General features: G+C 46.7%; 1 protein-coding gene across 7 annotated transcripts in view; it reads left to right on the top strand.

Moving 5' to 3' along the window:
- The window catches only part of UVSSA (UV stimulated scaffold protein A), a 200,332-nt gene extending 180,961 nt beyond the window's left edge, over positions 1–19,371 (top strand). For 6 of the 7 annotated variants that reach the window (XM_085848588.1, XM_085848583.1, XM_085848586.1 and 3 more), the window contains one exon: positions 18,713–19,371. In XM_085848588.1, coding sequence (XP_085704714.1) covers positions 18,713–18,806 — 94 coding nt within the window. In that variant the 3' untranslated portion in view covers positions 18,807–19,371. Of the gene's footprint in view, positions 1–14,396; positions 14,482–18,712 lie in introns of all 7 variants that reach the window. The other variant, XM_085848587.1, reaches the window with a different exon arrangement.
- The last annotated feature ends 531 nt before the right edge of the window (positions 19,372–19,902 follow it).

Genomic DNA, 19,902 nt, shown 5'->3' on the forward strand with positions numbered 1-19,902 from the left:
GGACTTAATCACCCATTCGACAGAAGGACGGGACCCTAACTATAAACACATATTTATCGAGATAACTGAGCTACTAACTGTCTGTGTGCAAGAGGCTTCCAAATCCATAAAACTACCCCCCCCTCCCCCTTTCTATAGACTCATCCCGAGTCGTAAATTTTTGTGTGCCATGCAGGTGTAGGTTCTTCCCCTTGTACATTTTAGCTACGGATCCCTGAGTGCGACATTTTTATACGTGTCCCAAAAATAAATAACCTAGTGCGCTACATAACTAAACTATCAGACTCACACGGACAACTTAACTAAATTGCCGGCGCTAGACAGACACACAGGTGGGTTTAAATTTTTTTTTTACATCCTTAACTATTTACACTAACCATGGCCCAGGACCTGTTATCTGTGGGAAAAGAGAAAAAGTCATTGGTGCTGGAATCAATGCAAAACACTTGCTGGGATGGTCCTGGCGCACATGATTGAGATGGTGACCCAGGGGCAATGCAACAAGGGCGAGCAGGCATGGGGTCAAGGCAAAGGCAGGCAAGTGAAGGCATGGAAAATGCGGACCAGCAGCTGCAGCACAACACAGGTTGGCACTCAAAACTAGCCGGCCTCTGGTCCGGTCCCGTGAGGCTGTGGAGGGAGTGCGGTGGTGCCGGCCGGTCCGGAAATGGGCTCGGACCTACCCTACTGTCTACCCCCCCACCTCCCCGCCAACCTATCACCTTTGCCTGTCTTTGTCCAGACCCACTCCCTTCGTATGCAACAAAACAACAAGATTTAGACTCCTTTTTTTTTCTTTTCTTTTTGCTTTTATTTTATAAGAGCTTGTCTCGAACCCCCTTACTATCTTTGTCCGGCTAACCTATCCGACCTGCCTACTCCCAACCCTCAAGATCCTTATTGAGGGGAATAATGAAGAGACAGGTGGATCTGTCTCTAGGCCCAATGGAGCCTCACAATAACCTCCACAGATTTCAGCAATCTTCCCAAAATGAGTCCAGCGGCCTACGGGCAGCGAAGGGATGGATTGTGCGAGGGGGTACACATTTTGTTTCTGTCCTATCCTTTACCAAACTTTAAACTATCCCCGGGGCCCTTCAACACGCCCGTCCCTTTAAACTATCGGTTCGAGAAACCATGATTCCCGTCGACTGTGTTGGTGTTCCTTATAAATTTGGGCCTGGCCCTCAAATTTTCTCTCGTGCCCTTTCACAATTTCGTGGCTGGGCAGCGTGGCTCACTTGGCAGGGATTCCCCTCTGCCGAACTCGAACTACGGCACCCCCGGGCAACTGAGGCTGTCTCCGAACCTACCTACTCCGTATGAACGTGGGGGATGCCCTTCCTGGCATTGCCCCTGTCGATGCCCACATGGCATTTTGGTGCTCCAGGTCCTGTTCCGCGGGCTGCCCGTGCCCATTACACGACTCGGTCCCTTGGACCATGGCCTACTCTGGCCAACTACTCTGGTGCCTGGGGGGCCCTCTACTCAATACTCACCTTTCAAGCCACTCACCTTTTCCCAGCCGGTCAATGGACTCCTGCACCCTTCAAAAAGGTTTCGAGCCTCCACTCAACACCAACAATAAAACGACATCCGATTGGTTAATTTAACTAACCCACAAACTAGCATTACACTCACCCCGGGTTCCCTTGGGTGGGATTCACTCCTCCCCCCAATCATTCATTCGCACCATGCATTCCACATTCACTCCACTCACACACCTGGGCCCGCTGACCCATATTCACTCATCGTACTTTTTTTTTCCAATTCACTCCACACTCTAACAACTACATCCCCCTAGCCAGCTCGTGCCTCTCGTCATCCCTTATTTTAATGCACGTTCCATTTAACTCTAAAGCTAAGCTTCCCACGTCCCCACAACACATTCCATGTCCGTCCATGTCTCCCATCCATTTCTAAATCTAACCTAAATTCCCATTAACTGTTCCACGGGCCCCATGAGGAACTGTTCATGCCCCATGAGGCCGGTCTATCTACGCTAAACTCTCCACTAACTAATGCTCCTTTGCCCGGGCGAGGATGCTTACCACATCCTGGCCGGGGAGCGTGTACTCTGGGCAAGGCCCACGAACCTTGCATCTCCAGGGCGGCGGTTTACGATACGCACGTCCCCTCCGTTCAGGCGATTAAATGGGACCGTAACGTCGCCCCGTCGATCGTACCATGCGTTCGCTCTCGAGCCATCCACCATGTGAGCTGTGCGCCACTCACCTGGCTTTCGTGCTGAGAGATCCCCGGTGACGTCACTCGCACACGGAACCTGCGCGGCTTGCCGTGCAGGCCCGCCTGAGCGTGTCGTCCCAGGGACTCGCTCCGTGCGTTCCGCGAACAGAACATGCGGCGTGCAGCACGTGATGACCCGCACACGCGATCGCATGGGGACCTGTGCTTTCCGAATTCAGACAACCTTCCTTTTAACAGTGCACGTGCCGGTTTCGTTCCACGCACGAGACGTTTCAGCGCCGACTTCCGATCGCGCAAACATGTGCGCTTGGGCCGTTCGCAAAACACGGAATGGACCTCGCACGCAGCGTCACGCGGAGCCGGCACGGTTTCCAAAATAACTTTGTGCGGCCTACCAGGCTCGCCATTCCCGTCTCCCATCTGGATCGGACCGTGTGCCATTTCCCCACATGCACTCGCGCATGCCATGACACTCACACCATTCGCACACCTCGACACGCACTCCGGGACAATTACATCAGGGATTCGTGTTAATTCAAGGGGTCCTGGGGTCTCTACCCCCCCCCCCAAATTCTGCATGGACCCGTTCGCATCATTCACTCACTCAACCTAGTACGGTTCCACCTGACCCATCTGGTCGCGATCTGCTTCGAGGTTGTACCATCTCCCTCTGTTTCTGCTTACCATCTCCCTCTGTTCCTGAGGGAGGTTAACCTGATGCTCGAACCGGGTCACGAGACATTCCACGAGTTCAACCCCATTGTCACTTATTAATCCTATGTATGCGTGCTCTTTAATATCCTGTATTTCGTCTTTTACCCGTTCTATCTCCTGTGTCTCTTCTATTTCTTTTAATTCCTGGGTTTCTGTCTCTGTTGTTCTCTCCTTTGTCTCTTTTATTATTTCTGACTCCTGGTTTTCCATCTCTGATAATTTCTCCGTCACCCCCTGTCCGAATTCACCAGTTTCCCCCTTAATTATGGTGGCATCTCTCGTCATCCCGACCTCGCCCATCTCCATCACGGGCCGGACACATTTTGCACTCCCTGTTGGCTCGGTCGTTCTGCCACGTGGTCAGGCCCGTAGCCAGGGCTCAGTATTAAGGGGGGCATATGAACTGGATGGGGGGGGCACAATTATTATATTTAATATTTTTGATAACCTGGTATACTATTGTATTCATGCAGCATTGACACATCTATACTGAGGTTGCCGTCGCATACTAACCAAATTGATCTCAGCTAGATTTAATATTTTCCGATGTTTTTGGCCGAAAATTATTCGAATGCAGGAGAGCCGCAACAAACTGGCACATTCACAATGCAAATATTCAATGATTAGACAATTAGCACCAATTCAGGTGCACTTATACAAGGTGTTGTGAAGAATTGGCATTAGAAAATTAATATACCAGAGATACAATGACTAAACGGGGGAGGTTGGCACCAGAATCAGTGCACTTTGAAATAAGATACAGTAGGCTATGACCTGCGGTCATCACGTTAAACTATCAACAGCAAATACGACCAGCCTGAAGATACCACAAGGTCTGCATTTAAAGCAGTCAATTACACAGAGGTAAGGTTATGCACAAAGCACTAGATATGGGATATGCAAAGCACCAAACACAACATTTAACTTAAACATCAGAAGTACAAAGCAGCCGACCACGGCGGGTGCTGACCACAACCACACTGCAACCATAACCACACACGCATCACCAGCAGTCACACACACAATCTGAACTCCTCGTATAGTTTTTATACCACTGTACTCGCTGTCAGAAGAGCTGCAGGCGACGTGTCTCGGTGTGGAATCTTCTGAGGACCTTCTCCTTCCATTCATTCAGGCATTTACGTGTGAGGTCTCTCTCGATGGCCAGCTGTACCAGTTGTGCCTTGCGTGCATGGCGCATGGACCGTCGATGGTCAGTGAAGACATTCCTCAATGTTGAGAATGAGTTTTCACACATGGCAGTGGACGCACCAAATGTTAGTCCAAGTCTCATAGCAGTCACTACACTTGGCATGGCTTCCAGCGTTTTGTGGTATGTTGAGAGGAGTTTTTGTGTTGTCCATCTCTCGTTTGGCTGCTTTTCTGTCTGTGAGCGAATAAACTGCTTTGCAACCGCACACTCTGTTTCACTGATGGTTGACTTTGTTAATGTCATGATGTGCTGGAGCAAGTGGGGATCCAAAAACGTGCCATTTTCAGGATTCAAGGCAGCGAGTGAACGGGCGAGTTGTGTGTTGCACTCACTGAAGCGCTGAGCGATCTCGCCAAGCACAGTGTCAATTGTGCTGTAAAAAACCCTCTGCAGTTCCGTCTTGTCATTGTCGTTGTTTTGTCCATGTCCTCTGCCTGCAAGAGTCTGTTAGGGCCATCTAACAACATCAGCAGTTTTTGTACAAAGATAGCAATGAACATGAAGGCAGGCCCAGAGACTTCCCGCAAAAGCCCAATAGCCTCCATCCTCATCTCTGCACCATAGGCGCGCTCTGCATCAATCTCCGACAATAAGGATGTGATATCCTTAAAAGATCCTATGATCACAGACACGGTGGCTAAATGTCCCGTCCACCTTTGATCAAGAAGTCGTTTTAACCCTCACCTTTATACTGTGCAGCAACAGTGGGCTTTCTGAAGAATTTGTACAGGCAACAACAAACCTCGAGGAAATCAGTGACAGCTTTCTCTGCTGCCAGTGCGTGGATAACGACCAGATGGAGTTGGTGATTTAAGCAGTGCACATAGGGGATTTCTCTTTCCAATATCTCTTGCAACAACTTTTGCACCCCACCGTGCTTCCCAGCCATTACCGAAGCCCCGTCGTACACCTGACTTAATATTTTTGACGTGTCAAGTCCTGTTTTTGTCAGCTCTGCAATTATTAGGTCTGTCAATGTTTTTGCATCTCCAGCGTCGGCTGTAGCTATTGTGAGTAGACGCTCTGTTGCTTCATTTGATGCTGATACAAAGCGAATGATGATTGATATGTTCTCACATTCAGTGGGGTCCCTCGTCCCATCCACCTTGATGGTAAACCACGATGTGCCTACTTCTTCCACGATGGCATCCGTCACAACATTACTCAATGTGCAGATCAGTTCATTCTGCATTTCCGGATTAGTATAGCTTGCGTTTTGTGGGATATGCTTTATTATTTCGGCGAGCTCGGTGTCTTTTTTGAGTGTGTCGTTTAAAAGCGAGAGGAAGAGCCCACTGTGCCCGTCTGACATATCTTCAAAATTATCAAGGCTCCCACTAAAAGGTATCTGATTTTCGGCAAGAAATCCCACAACATCTATAAGAGCAGACACATAGTTCCGGTTTCTATTTAGCTGGTCAGCATTGAGGAGTGTGGAAATCTCCTTACCACAATCGATGCGCCTCTCATTCTCCTTCCACCTCAAAAACACAAGTTAAATGTTCCTTTGAAGTTGCGTGTTTGTGAAACCCCCTGCCTTTCTCAACGGCATGTTTCCAATTCCGGTAGCCTCGCATTGTGAAAGTAGAGTCCACTAAGTCACGTGCAGTGTTAAACTTCTACATGGATAGCAGAATGCTGCATCTGTCTGCACACTGTATTCCAGCCATTCATTAGTCTGGTACCACGAGGACACAAACGAGCGACTCTTGTCCTGCAACAGATGGCCAGGGTACCGCTGTAGAACAACTTGATTCGGTCTCTCACTTCCAAGATCATCGGGAAGCGGCTTGACAGTCACACCCGATCCCGAGGCCGCCGCCGAGCGTGGCAACTCGGCTGCCTGCGCTGGGGCCCAGCCGCAGGGCTGACGTTGCTGGCTTGGCCAGGCTGGCCAGCTTCTGTCGGTATTTCATCGTCATGATCGTCTTTTCCTCCTCCTCCTCCTCCTCCTCCTCCTCCTCCTCCTCCTCCTCCTCCTCCTCCAACTCCTCCCACAACATGTCTTTCATCATCTTCTTCATTTTCGTCGCTTGCATTTTTTCCTTTTCTGAGCCATTTTCGTATATGCATCATCCACGTCTTTTTCTCCTGCTGCAAGCTCGTGCTCTGTGATTCGTCCCTCGTGACTCGCGTCACGAATCTCGCGACTCGCGAGATTTGACGGTTGACGGTTTTATTTAATAAATGATGCATGCATCAAAAACAGGTTTTATCTGCATAATTTCAAATGTAAGCACGATTGCAAACACACATATTTTTAATTTTTATTATAAAATTACTTTTGTAAGATGGAGGGTTGACGGGTTGTGAAGGTCACGTGGTGCACGTGCACTTCATCTTTAATAATGTAAATTTATGTCTTTTCCTTAATCATATTATCATATTATGACTATATTACATTTATACCTAACTTACAACCAATCAGGTAACCTGCTCAATAGGGTCTCCATATCGAATACGCTGATTGGCTATTCCTTAAAACTAAATGATCCACGATATATATATATATATATATATATATATATATATATATATATATATATATATATATATATATATATATATATATATATATATATATATATATATAAAACCGCCCACAACATCGACATTCGACACGAGGTCTTGGCTGCTGGCATTGATGCTTGTGTTATTATCTTTTATCTTGTGGTCTTGGACTGTATTGTCTTGCCAATTGCTTTTGGAGATGCGCTGGGAAGCGCACACTTATCTCTTGACTGTTATTCAAAGAAGGATATAATTAAAGAACAGTTTATCCAAGAAGGCCTTATTATTCACCACGTTGAACACCTGGAATAAGGGTTTTAGTTCACACAGGTGAACTCTTAAACAGCAAGTTCACAGTGGGCGCTCGTCCTTAAACACTAAGTTGTTCACAAGGTGCAACAGGGCATAAATGGGTGGCGTACAAGTGGGGGGAGGCACCAGATGTGCCATGGGGGGCATTGCACCCAAATTCCCCCCCCTAGCGACGGGCCTGCACGTGGTGCCGCCAGTATGCCTCTTATGCCCGCCTGCAGATTTAACCCCATGCTCTGCATTTCCCCTTGCTGTGTTCGCATATCTCCCCTCAGTGTTTGCATATCATACTTCATCTCATCCATTTTGTTTTCCACGTGTTGTGCATTCGCATTCATTTCGTTTTGCATTCTTTGCGCATTGCACGCATTCGCGTCCATTTTTTCCTTCATTTCCATGAACATTTCCCCCAACCGGTTCATGTCAAACGACCCTGACGAAGCCGATTCGCCTCGGTCGGGCGCGGACCTGATAGGGATCAGGAGGGAAATTTGGTGCAGGGGGCACTCACACGCCGCCCCTCCCGCACCCATTACAACCTCTGGGTTTGGCTGCAGGGAAATGTCTTCTTGCATTGGGGTGTCGTCCTGGACCATGGATTCCCTTACCATTATTTCTACACCCACCTGAGCCAGCTCGTCTTGAACCGCCATGGTGCGTCCTGAAAACAATTTAAAACACTCTTCATTTGGAGGGAACGGGGGGGGGGGGAGATTTGCTCCACACATACATCCAAGTCCTGTGAATTTCTCTGTGGAGGTGGAGGGGTCCGATCCCACTCCTGACACCAATTTGTTGTGGGCTGGGGGTCGGTGGTGAGGTCGACCGCAAGATGGAGCAGTTGGGCCGTCTCCCACCGAACACCGGAATGGAAAGGTCGTCACCCCGGATAACTCAGGAGTCGACGGGTCGCTTAAACCTTAAAGGATCGTGGTCGCCAATATTTTGACGGCGTGAGGTAGGGTCCACTTGTCTAATTCCAATTTACCTAAGTACCCATGCCGTCTAACTACCGGGGAAGCCACACCCTCGGCAGACTTTGTCCGAACCGAGTCGCTGTTACCGACTCGGATCCGGCGTAAGTTACCAAAGCCACGCCGGACCAAATGAACACTTATGGCACAGACGGCCTCGCTATTTCTCAAGCCCGCACCATGCTGGGTCAATGGTATAAACGACAGGCAACGAGCTGGTACATTTAACATGGGTTCATTTATAATGGAGAGAGGGTGACAAAGAGCAGAGTTATCCAAATAAAGAAATGCAATTTACAATAAATACAGTAAACAATAAACACAGTAAACAATAAACGACGAGGCTTCTTCCTTTTTGCCAGCCGGATCGCCCCCACTATTCTTTATTCCTCACGTGAGGTGGGAGCGGTCCGTCCTGAGGTAATCTTTGCCCTGATTGGACAGGGTTTCGTGGGGTGATGTGCTAGCCATCCGTGATTGGACAGGGAGGAACCCCCTCCTTTCCTCGGTGGAGTCTGAGCTCTGAGGTGAGGAAACCTCCGCTCACGTCCGTGGTCGAACGCACATGGGCAATGGCGTCGATGGTGCGAAGAAGTGAAGGGAATTGATGTCTAAAACTAACTAGAAAATAACTCACAGCGCATATACACTTAATCACCCATTAAACATAGGGACGGGAGCCTAACTACAAACACATACTTATCGAAATAACTAAGCTTAAGGATTGCTGTCTGTTTGTGTGCAAATGGCTTCCAAATCCGTAACAATATATTTAAAACGCTCAGCATAATCTACCTGTAGATAGGAAATATGTCATGTCCTGTGAGTTAAAGAATGGAAACATTCAGAGCATCTTAGTGTAAATCACCACCTTGCTACAAACAGCACCATTTGAGCTGTTAGATTTTCATAACGCTCAGCATAATCTTCCTGCAGATTGGAAAGACATATCCTGTGAAACTTGTCTTTGGGTTAGCTACATACGGACTAATTATACAATGGCATTACTCACCACATGTATTATCAGCTACCGAATACAGCATCACTCGTAAAAATCCCCCACAAACAATACGCAGACTACTCGCTGCATCCTGGATCACCAACATTCTCATCCCGTTGCTCTGACCTGTGAATTGCCTCTCACTCCGTTCATTCTTCAACAATCGCTCCCAAGGATCGAGGATAACACTCAGAAGGGTATGCTTTTAGGTGGACCACTGATACGGGAGAAGGCGAAGCTCCTGCACGACCATCTCTCTTGCGTGGGTGGTGCAAACACGAACACAGCGGGTACAAGCAGCACCTCGAGCCCGTTTACAGCGAACATTGATCCAGGCGTCATCCCTACTGACGGGAAGAGGGGCCTTGTTGTCCCTCTCTGGAAAGGGAAGGGTGATCGCCAGGACTGCAACAACTACCGAGTGGTGACGCTGCTCTCGGTGTCAGGCAAGGTCCTTGCTCGGATAATTCTTGTTGGGGTTTGCCAACATCTGCTTGAGCACCAGCGCCCAGAACAGTCAGGCTTTACACCAAAGAGGTCAATGATTGACCTTTACACCAAAGAGGTCCTTGCCCTTCGGGTCCTCACCGAACGCAGACAAGAGTTTCGGCAGGGGCTGCTTGCAGCCAATGTTTATCTCTGCAAAACGTTTGATACAGTCAATCAGGATGCCCTCTGGAGGATTCTTGGTCTTCGTGTGGTGCCACGAAAACTGATCAATCTGATGTCTGAACTATACTCTGGTATGGAAAGTGCTCTGAGGTGTGGTGATACCATCTCCGACTTATTTGAAGTTGTTACTGGAGTTTGTCAGGGCTGTGTACTGACCCCCACACTTTTCAGCACTTGTATGGACTGGATTCTGGGGAGGATGTCGGAGAGATCAAGCTGCGGTGCATCGTTTGGGAATGTCAAGATCTCTGACCTTGATTTCGCAGATGATGCAATTGTCTTTGCGGAAACTCTGGATATCCTTTTGGGGGCCCTCAAGCTGCTGAATGAGGAGTCGGAGCTGCTGGGATTATGGGTTTTCTGGGTCAAAACTAAGATCCAGGCTTTCAATGACATCTTGTCTGTACCGGTTTGTGGTGAGGATGTTGAGGTCACTTACCTTGGTAGTGATATTCATGTCTCTGCTGCCTGTGAGCCAGAGGTCAATCGATGTCTGGGTCGGGCCTCGGGAGTCATGGATTCACTGGATCATGGGGTGTGGTACTATCGGTACCTGTGCAGGAGGATGAAAGTCCAAGTCTTCAGGTCCTTGGTGCTTCCAGTCTTGCTCTACGGATGTGAGACTTGGACTCTGACGAGAAATCTGAGACAGAGACTTAATTCCTTTGGTACCAGGTCTCTTCGGAGAATCCTTGGCTATCGCTGTCGGACTGTGTCCAACGAGCAGTTGCTGAGATAGACTCAAATGAGATTTGTTACCTGCATAGTCTGTGAGCCTCAGCTGCGGCTGTAGGGACATGTGGCTCGTTTTCCTGACGCTGATCCTGCTCACCAGGTTTTCTCAGCGAGGGAGCCTCGTGAGTGGAGGAAGCCAATGGGCTAACCACGTGCCTCATGGTTTCAGCAGGTTGATCAGCATCTCAACAAGATGGAGATGGCGATTGGGATGAGCCAGGCATCTGCCTAGGGGATGGCTAGCCGGAGGCCCCTGGAGTACTAGCGGAAAGTGGACACAGCAACCCGCTGCTCCGGCGCATGCTCCCATACCTGACCTGACTTGAGGGGGTGGTTGCACTGCTTCAAGGTGCGATATAATTTGCGCAACGTCAAACACATCGGGGAGTGTGCCTCCGCCGAGCACGACGCAGCCCATGCATTCGCTGCAGAACTCGCCAACCTCATCGAGGAGAAGGGGTATCTGCCAGAGCAGGACTTTAACGGTGATGAGCCGACCGTGTTTTGGAAAAAAAATGCCGACCAGAATGTTCATCTCACAGTGTGAAAGCAAAGCAGACGGCTTCAAGGCCGCAAAGGACCGGGTATCCCTTTTCCTCTGCGCAAATGCTGAAGGGCACTTCATGGTGAATCCCATGATGCTCTACCATTCCCTGAACCCGTGTGCGCTGAACAACAAAAACAAGCAGGCGCTGCCCATGTACTGGAGGGCGAAGAGGAAGGTGTGGGTGACGTCTGAACTTTGTATGGACTGGATCCATACCTGTTTCGATCCTCAGGTCGAGAGGTACCTGGCAGTAAATAACCTTTCGTTCAAGGTACTCTTGCTGCTTGACAATGCTCCTGGCCAGCCCACGGACCTGAATGGCGCTCACCCAAACGTTGAGGTCATGTTCCTGCCGGCGAATACATCTCTCATCCAGCCCCTTGACCAGGGGGTAATATCAATTTTCAAGACTTATAACACCGGGCGCACCTCGTCTTCATCTTCATCATAATCATCATCATAATCATCATCATCTTCAGCATTTTGCAAACTTTCGTGTGCTGTTTGTTTAATAAAAAATGGAAATGGTACATGATGTTTTTTTTTGTTTGCAGTATGGTACGGTATGGTTAAGAGACTTTAAAATGCATTCTTCAATAAATTTGAAACGGTACCTGGTGTTGTCATCTTTTTTTAAAATTTGTAAGCATCTTTAATGAAACTGCAATCGTGCATTCGTGGTCGATAACATTTTAAACTTTAAAAACTTTCCACTTTGAACCAGGAATCGCCACGAACCAATAACATTATCCCCCTTGTCTCAATTGTAACAATGACAAAACACTTGCGGATTTTTCCCCCACACTCGCTGATTTTTCCCCTACACTCGTGGATTTTTTCCCTATACTCGTGGATTTTTTTCCCCCGCACACACGGATTTTACCCCATTGTGAATTTTACCCCGACATTCGTGGATTTTTTGCGTGTCGGGAAATCCCCGGAACCTATCCCCCCATTTCATTGAAACAATGCTCCCACAGGGGTTTTGAAATGGGGTTTTCCCAGAACGTATCCCCCGCGAATGTCGGGGTCCTGATTCGGGTGCTTTGGGTCATGTATAAAAATGCTGCACAGACCTGGTTGCCTATAATTATGGCTAGCTTGGCTGCAAGAGGAGACCCCCCAATAATCCACTGAGCATGTGTGGTCACCCAATGGTTTGATGAGTATGACACTGATGTTGTCCATACTTCACGGCCTTCTCACTCACCAGATCTGAATCCACTCACCATATCTGAACCCACTCGAGCATTTATGAGATATTCTGGAACAACGCTTGAGACACCCTTTTCCACCTCCATCAAACAGGTGTGAGTTGATTGACTTTCTCGTGAAAGAATGGTTCCGCATTTCTCCTGCAGAATTCCAGATGCTGGTGGCCATGGCGCATGCAGGCCATACTGGCTATATGTGGTAGCTCAACACCCTATTAAGTGACTTTACATTGGTGTTTCCATTTTTTTGTCCACTACCCTGCATATTAAAGTTGATACACACACACACACACACACACACACACACACACACACACACACACACACACACACACACACACACACACACACACACACACACACACACACACTGACTTGGGATATTCTGCCCCTCCATACAGAACGATTACGATAGCCCCCCCCCCTTCCTGCTTCCTGGTCACTTCAGAATCGGGTGATGGGAATATGTTTATAAATGGGAGTAAAAAGGAAAAATAATAAGAGTAAAACAGGAGACAACCAGATGATAATCTTGTTACCTCCGTCACTGAAGATGGATGGAGGTTATGTTTTCATTCCTGCTTGTGACTTGGCGAAAAGATTTTTTCAACAAGTATGTTGGTCTGTTGCATTTGTCTGCCTGTCTGTCTGTTTGTGACATGATTTTTGGCCACAGCTTTAAAGCAATCGTTCTGAAATTTTTTGTGTATGTCAGTGACCGGCCAAGGACAGCAATGCATGCTTTTGGTGAAGATCCGAATCTGGATCCAGATCCAGATATGAGAGAGATAGGGCCAAAAACGATATATAGCATGTTATTTCAAAAAATTGTGGACGAGTTATGACAAAAGTTGGTGGATGAATTGGGTAGGTGACAAGAACAAGCCGATTATATTTTGTTTAAGGTCCGGATGCAGATCCAGCCTATCGGTGGGACACAAAATGTAAACTGTTCAGCCTGGTGGAGGTATGCGCTCTACCGAATGCTGTTGTAGTTGTGCAATGTGCATTTTGTGGGTAAAGTTTGTGAGTTTCCTTATTTTGAAGTTCTCCTTTCTCTCAACTTGCAAACAGGTAATGAGCACAAAATTAAAGTAAGGCTTTCTTAAATACGAATCCTTTTGGCAAATCTGTTTTAACCCATCCTTTGTTACAGCAACAAAACGATTGGCCATTAGAGATTCGTGATCTCTGCCTTCCCCCCACCATAGTCCACATGATCACAACTTCCCTGTCTGCACTTGATGATGTTGTGACGAAGTGTTCTCCACCTCAGCTCAAGCTATGTCTACAGGCTATTTTAGTCGGTGGTTTGGTCCAGCTCAAATCGACAATATTTCAAATATGGTGTAAAATTTAAAGTCGAGCCAAAATGTGTATTGATTTCTGAAAATTATCCAACAAACTGACCATCTTGTAATCGGTGCCAGCGACAGTCGTATGATTTGACATCACACAAAATTATGTGGTAAATAAGTTTTAGTTTATCCAACATTGTTCTGTGAGCAAGTGTACATTTGTATTTCTTATCCACTTTCACCCTGCCTGTGCACTGACGTCACTATAGTACGAACTTCAGTAAACCACTGTCCCTTCAAATTTAGATTTTTATATTTTGGTCGCTATCAGTGAAACATTCGTACTGAGCCTGGTGCACTCGCGTTCACTCGCACGGACAGGTGCACGTCCGTGGCACTTCACGCTCATCAGCTGCTGGAGCACGCTGGAGGGTCACGGAGGAGCGCAGGCTTTATGGAGTAGCGCGGAACACGGCCTTCTCCGTGAAGCTGTGTTAAGAAGAGTAATGGGGTGTAGTATGGAGGCAGAAGTGTGCATCAGGCTGAGTGAAGGGGTTAGCAAGGAGGCAAAGACCCACGCGTTCACAAGGAGGGAGAAGCCATTGATCGGGAAGCGTGCAGCCTGCAGCGGTTATTGAACCGCCTGTGACTGTCATTACCCTTATCAGATGGGCACCGGGCACACACGGAACCGCTAACGGGGGAGCGTGGGGAGGGGGGGGTGGGGCGGAGAGGGAGCAGTCTCCCATCGTCGCGCCGCCAATTTGCACGAAAGGCCGAGCAGGCCATGGCAGAGGAGTTTCCATTACCCGCATTTGTTTCTTAGCCGTTTGGACTCTGTACAGAAGGCTCTACAGTGGTGCAGATATTTTTAACCGGCAAACTCGAACGTTTACAGATTAACTGGAACTCTGCATGGGTGCCGGAGGACCCGGGCCACTCGTTCCTTGACACGTCTCGATACTAATTTGTTGAACCTTCTTCTTCAACCACCGCAGTTATCGCCACGTTGGTGGGTTGGCTGGGAGAAACTTGACCCAAGTCTTTCACAAACCGGCTGGCCATGCCTGACGTTTGAACAAGGTTAGTGCAGGAATTTGGCATTTGTTCATGGTAACAGCGATAGCTCACCTCTTCGCAACGGAGATCTTTAATGATCTGTGGGATGTTTAATGTCCACCAACTAATGCCGGCAGACAGGATGCCCAGTCTAACTTTCATCTGAGGGATAGCATACACATTGATGAATCGCCCTGCCTGTGAAACACCAGGTTGCCAGTTTATCGCTTGGTTGGGATTCAAATCCAGGCAAGACAGGAGAGTGTGCATACCTCTCGGCCATCCTGCCAACTCGTACTAATTTGTTGAACAAAAAAAAAAAAAACCCAGCAGGTGCATTCCAAATACGAGTAACTTAAAAAAGCCGCTTTATTTGCTTTACTCCCTATAAGTTAGTCACTTTGGGAATAAAAGTTTATCGAAGTTAGCATTCATTGTATGTTCAGATTCTTCATCATTTCATCTTTCTACGGTGGCATGTGGATCTTGAAGATAAAAATTCATGCACCCCATTCTGTTTTTGTGGACCGTAAAGGCTGGGTGTGTTGGACACCAGCTCCATCGTCTGCTCTGGAGAATTCTTGCGATTAACAATCTGAGTTTACCTCCTCCACCTTCTCCTCCTCATCATGCATCCTTCCCAAGATAGACATCCTGGATCACATTGGATGTCCCTAATTGAGATCTGCTTTGGGGTTAAAATCTGTCAGGGATATATATCAGCTTTGTGTATATTTATTACATCATCGTTTTGACATCGGAGCCAAAGACCCGTCCCCCCACAAGGCCTCTGTGAAGTTTTCTCCCTCTGATGAGCCACCACCCTGAAGGTGCTCCCAAGAAGCTCTTACCAGTAGTTTATCAGCGCTAGCCCGCAGGCCCTCCACGCTTGCCTCTTTCCTTTCGGGGATTTGAGAAATCGATTCCTCGCGGCCTTTCAATGTGACCATTTCTGTCCTTGGAAAAATTCACATCTTATGTCTTTGCTATCTTTACTTCCAGTGCTGTTCAATTGTCCCCGCCCGCGGCCATTGTAATTTCATTTGACCTTGCTGTTCCCAACCTATAATTACTTTCCAATGACGTGGTCTCCTGTTCCACTGTCGCAGCCTTCACCAAGACCTATGTAGTGTGCTGCACACCTTTATCCCAGACCAACACCATGGACCGTACGTGTCGACTCTTTCTTCATAGTCCTTTTGACGAGCTGCGACATTTGGCCAGAAAGGGAGCAAGTTGAACATTCTGATTGCTCGTCAGCTTATCAGCAATTAAACGTTGACAGTAGACACCCTGAGCATCTCATGGAGCAATTTTCCTCACGATCAAGGACACGTAGTGTATGACTACCCTCGTGTAATCTCCAGTTCTTTTTTTTTTTTTTTTTTTGCACCGCTCATCGAACCTTTCTGGGTGTATTTGCACCACACACGGTGCTGTCTTGGTGTTCACTTGTGAGCGTACCTGTTTTTATATGTGATGTCATGTGGTAGTTTCGTTTTGCTTTTCTGTGATTTTTTGTAGACCTTTTTCCTCCGCACATATTAACGGGTTAAATGCTCAGATGTAATAGAATAACTTGAGAGATTTTTGTGTTCATGGTTGCTTTTACATACAGTGCCTTTTCAAAGTCTACACCCACTTTCAAAATTTTCACCTTCTGTTGCCTTATAGCCTGGAATATGTTTGCATTTAATCAGAATTTTTCCACCTTTATTTACATATCATAACGCACAACTTCCAAGTGAAAAACAAATTCTACAAATTTCAGAAAATTAATTAAAAATACAAAACGAGAATATCTTGGTTGGATAAGTGTCCACCCCCTGAGTTAATAGTTGGTGGAAGCACCTTCTACAGCAATTACAACTGTGAGTCTGTTGGGATAGGTCTCTACCAACTTTGCACACCTTGATTGGGTAATATTTGCCCATTCTTCTGTACAAAACTATTCAAGCTCAGTCAAGTTGCTTGGGAAAAGTTGGACTGCAAACTTCAACTCATGCCACAGATTGTCGATTGGACTTAGGTTTGGGCTCTGACTGGGCCACTCAAGGACATTTATCTTTTTGTTCCTTTGCCACTACAGTGTAGCTTTGGCTGTGTGCTTTGAGTTGTCATGCTGAAAGGTGAACTTCCATCCCAATTTCAGCTTTCTTGCAGAGGGCAGCAGGTTTTCCTCTGGGGTTTTCTATATTTTACTCCATTCATTTTACCTTCTATCCTGGCAAGTGCCCCAGTCCCTGCTGAAGAGAAACATCCCCATAACATGATGCTGCCACCACCATGCTTCACAGTAGGGATGGTGTTCTTTGGGTGATATGCTGTGTTGGGTTTGCACCAAATGTAACGTTTTGCACTTGGGCCAAAAAGTTCCATCTTGATTTTGTCAAATCACAAAACTTTGCCAAAACAAAACAAAAACAGCTTTAGAATCTGGAGTATTTTCTTTTGCATTCCTCAAACAGGACTCAAGGTGGGCTTTTTGAGTAATGACTTCCTTCTTGCCACCCTACTGTGCAGGCCAGACTTGTGAAGTTCTTGGGATATTGTTGTCACATGCACAAAGTGACCAGTCTTTGCCATAAAGGCCTGCAGCTCTTTCAAAGTTGCCATTGGCCTCTTGGTGGCCCCTCTGATCACTCTCCTCCTTGCTTGGTCATTCAGTTTAGAGGGACGACCTCATCGAGGCAGGGTCTTGGTGGTAACATAATATGCCTTCTGCTTCTTAATGATTGTCTTTACTGTGCTCCAAGGGATAGTCAAGGCCTTTGAAATATTTTATACCCATCCCCTGATCTGTGCCTTTCCACAACTTTATCCCAGAGGTCTTTTGCATGTTCCTTGGTGCTCATGGTTGAGTCATTGCTGTGAAATGCACTTCCCAGCAGAGGAAACCTACAGGAACAGCTGATTTTGTTCTGAAATATTCAGAATCGTGGCAATTTAACACAGGTGGAGGCCAATTAACTTGGTGTGTGATTTTGAAGGTGATTGGTTACACCTGAGCTAATTTACAATTGTTATTATAAGGGGGGTGGACACTTATCCACCCAAGATATTCTAGTTTTGTATTTTAAATTAATTTTCTGAAATTTGTCGAATTTGTTTTTCACTTAGAAGTTGTGGGTTATGATGTGGATAAAGTCTGATTGAATGCAAATTAATTCCAGGCTAATAAGGCAACAAAAAGTGATAATTTTGAAAGGAGGACTTTCTATCGGCACCACATACAAAGTTTTTTTTTATTATTATTTATTCATTCACCATTACCTCATGTTGTGCGAGTTTTTGTTGAGGTTTGGTTTGTAGAGTTAGGAGTGTTTATTGTCTCCGATGCAGGAGCTGCCAGGATGGCTGGAGGTTTGCACACTCGCCTCTAAGCTATCTCGCCTGGGTTTGAATCCTGACCCAGCTATCTATAAACTGTCACGCCGGTATTTCACAGGCAGGTTGATTCATCAATGTGTGTGCCATCCCTTGGATGGACGTTAAACTGGGCATCCCGTGTTCCGGCATTGATTAATGGATGTGAAAGATTCCACGGTATTCTTCATGAAGAATAGGCGGGTTATCGCCAGCATCCAGAACAAATTCTAAATTCCCAGCATAACTACTTTGTTGAGCGTTAGGCCTGGCCAGTTGGTTTGTGAAAGACATTGGCGAAAAACCTTCCCTGGCAAATCCTACAAGAACATGGAAATAATTGTGGCTTTTAAAGAAGAAGAAGATTGTGTTCTACGTGGATTCCCAGAATGAAAACTCCAGTTCCACGGCTTGTGCTGCACGGTGTTAGAGAGATGGTGTGCTTGCATCCCACCTGCTTCACTGCTTGCCTATCTCATATGATGGCGCACGGCAGAATAATGGCAGCCAAATTTAAGGGTCGTGATAAGGAAAATCGATGCTGGTCGGGGTGAAGGGGGCACTCATGCTTTAAGAAGTAGCCTGGGGGTAATGTTCTCCACGTGGAGCTGTTAGAGATGTCCTCGCTGAACTTCTTACCGTCAGATGAGTCCAGCCTTTGGTGAGTTTGTTTATTTATCAACTACACAGTCGAGGCTCATGGAAGAGCAAAGTGACGGAGGGTATTACCTGGCAATGGGGCAACAATGAGCAAGGGAATGAATGAACAGGAAAAGAGGAGCGAAAGAAAATACAGTATTACCTGCAAGGAAGAGGGTTGGGAAGTAATTATATCTACATATGTATTCTTATCGTTCAAACTAATCCATGATGTCCCTTCCATCCACAGGAGCTCCATGCAGAGGGTCTCTGATGCTTTGACCCTTCTTGATCGCAAGAACCATGACAAGTTCATGAACCAATTCAACTACGCGTTGAACTGACGTCATCGGACGACCACTCGGAACGTGGAAAACACGGATTTGAGGCTTCAGCGGACGTGTCTCCAAATGATCACTCTTTTTGTTCAGGATGCAGTTTAGGCCCGTGTTTTTTCTGAGGATTGGGAGCTACAGATGCAGATGGAGTTTTTAAGAAAGGATCTTCACATGCTGTACTCATAATGCTGAGTAATGTACGTGGTCATTTTATCAAAATTATCACCCTGGTTATTTTTGATTTGGATGGGAATTAGTTCTTCAATAATGAAACATGTTTATTGTTTACCCATTTTCTGCTTTTGTAAAGTTTTCTTTGTGGGAATTAGTTCAGGAATTATGCATGTTTATCCATTTCCTGCTTTGCAGTCTTCCAAGTCAATTTTGGTGGTTTAAATATGCAGGAAATGCTATTTCATTCCATCAAGCTGAAAGACATACTTTAACTTTGATGTAAATTGTAAAACAATCAGAAATAATTTGTGTACACACGCTGAGACATTCCATTAACCATAAGGCCAGCCAACCTAACGAATGTTCTCCTTTTGGAATAAAATGCAAACTTTATAAACTGCTGGCTTTTTAATATCTCCTGAACCCCTGAGTCATTGTGTGTGCCAGGATCAAGTCCAAATGACACTTCAGAGTGTTGGCGATGACTTGCCTACACTTGTTGAAAGACACCACGGGGTCTTTTACATCCAGCAAATAATGCTAGCAGACAGGACACCCAGATTAAGGTCTGTCCGAGGGCTAGTGCACTTTTGATGCAACTTCCTGCCAACGAAGCAACAATCGGTTCAATTTGTAGTCAGGTCGGGAATTGAACCCGGATGAGATAACTCAAAGGTAAGTGCAACACCCTGTGAGACTATGATAGCCTTAGATCAATTTAATAGTATTTTTAAAATCCAAATTGTTGTTGGTACACTTGAACGCTGCATCAGGTGAGTAGGCTGGCAGGATGTGCACTTGCCCCTGAGCTGTCTCGACTGGCTTCAAATCTCGACCCGGCTCGAAACCATCTACCCTGGTGTTTTGCAGACAGAGCATTACATCATTGTGTGTGCCGTGCATTGGCTGGACGTTAAACGTTGTTGGC

The sequence above is a fragment of the Eptatretus burgeri genome, chromosome 12 (genome assembly GCF_056783735.1).
Source record: "Eptatretus burgeri isolate ZD-2024b chromosome 12, Ebu_testis_v1, whole genome shotgun sequence".
In the NCBI taxonomy this organism is placed as follows: domain Eukaryota; kingdom Metazoa; phylum Chordata; class Myxini; order Myxiniformes; family Myxinidae; genus Eptatretus; species Eptatretus burgeri.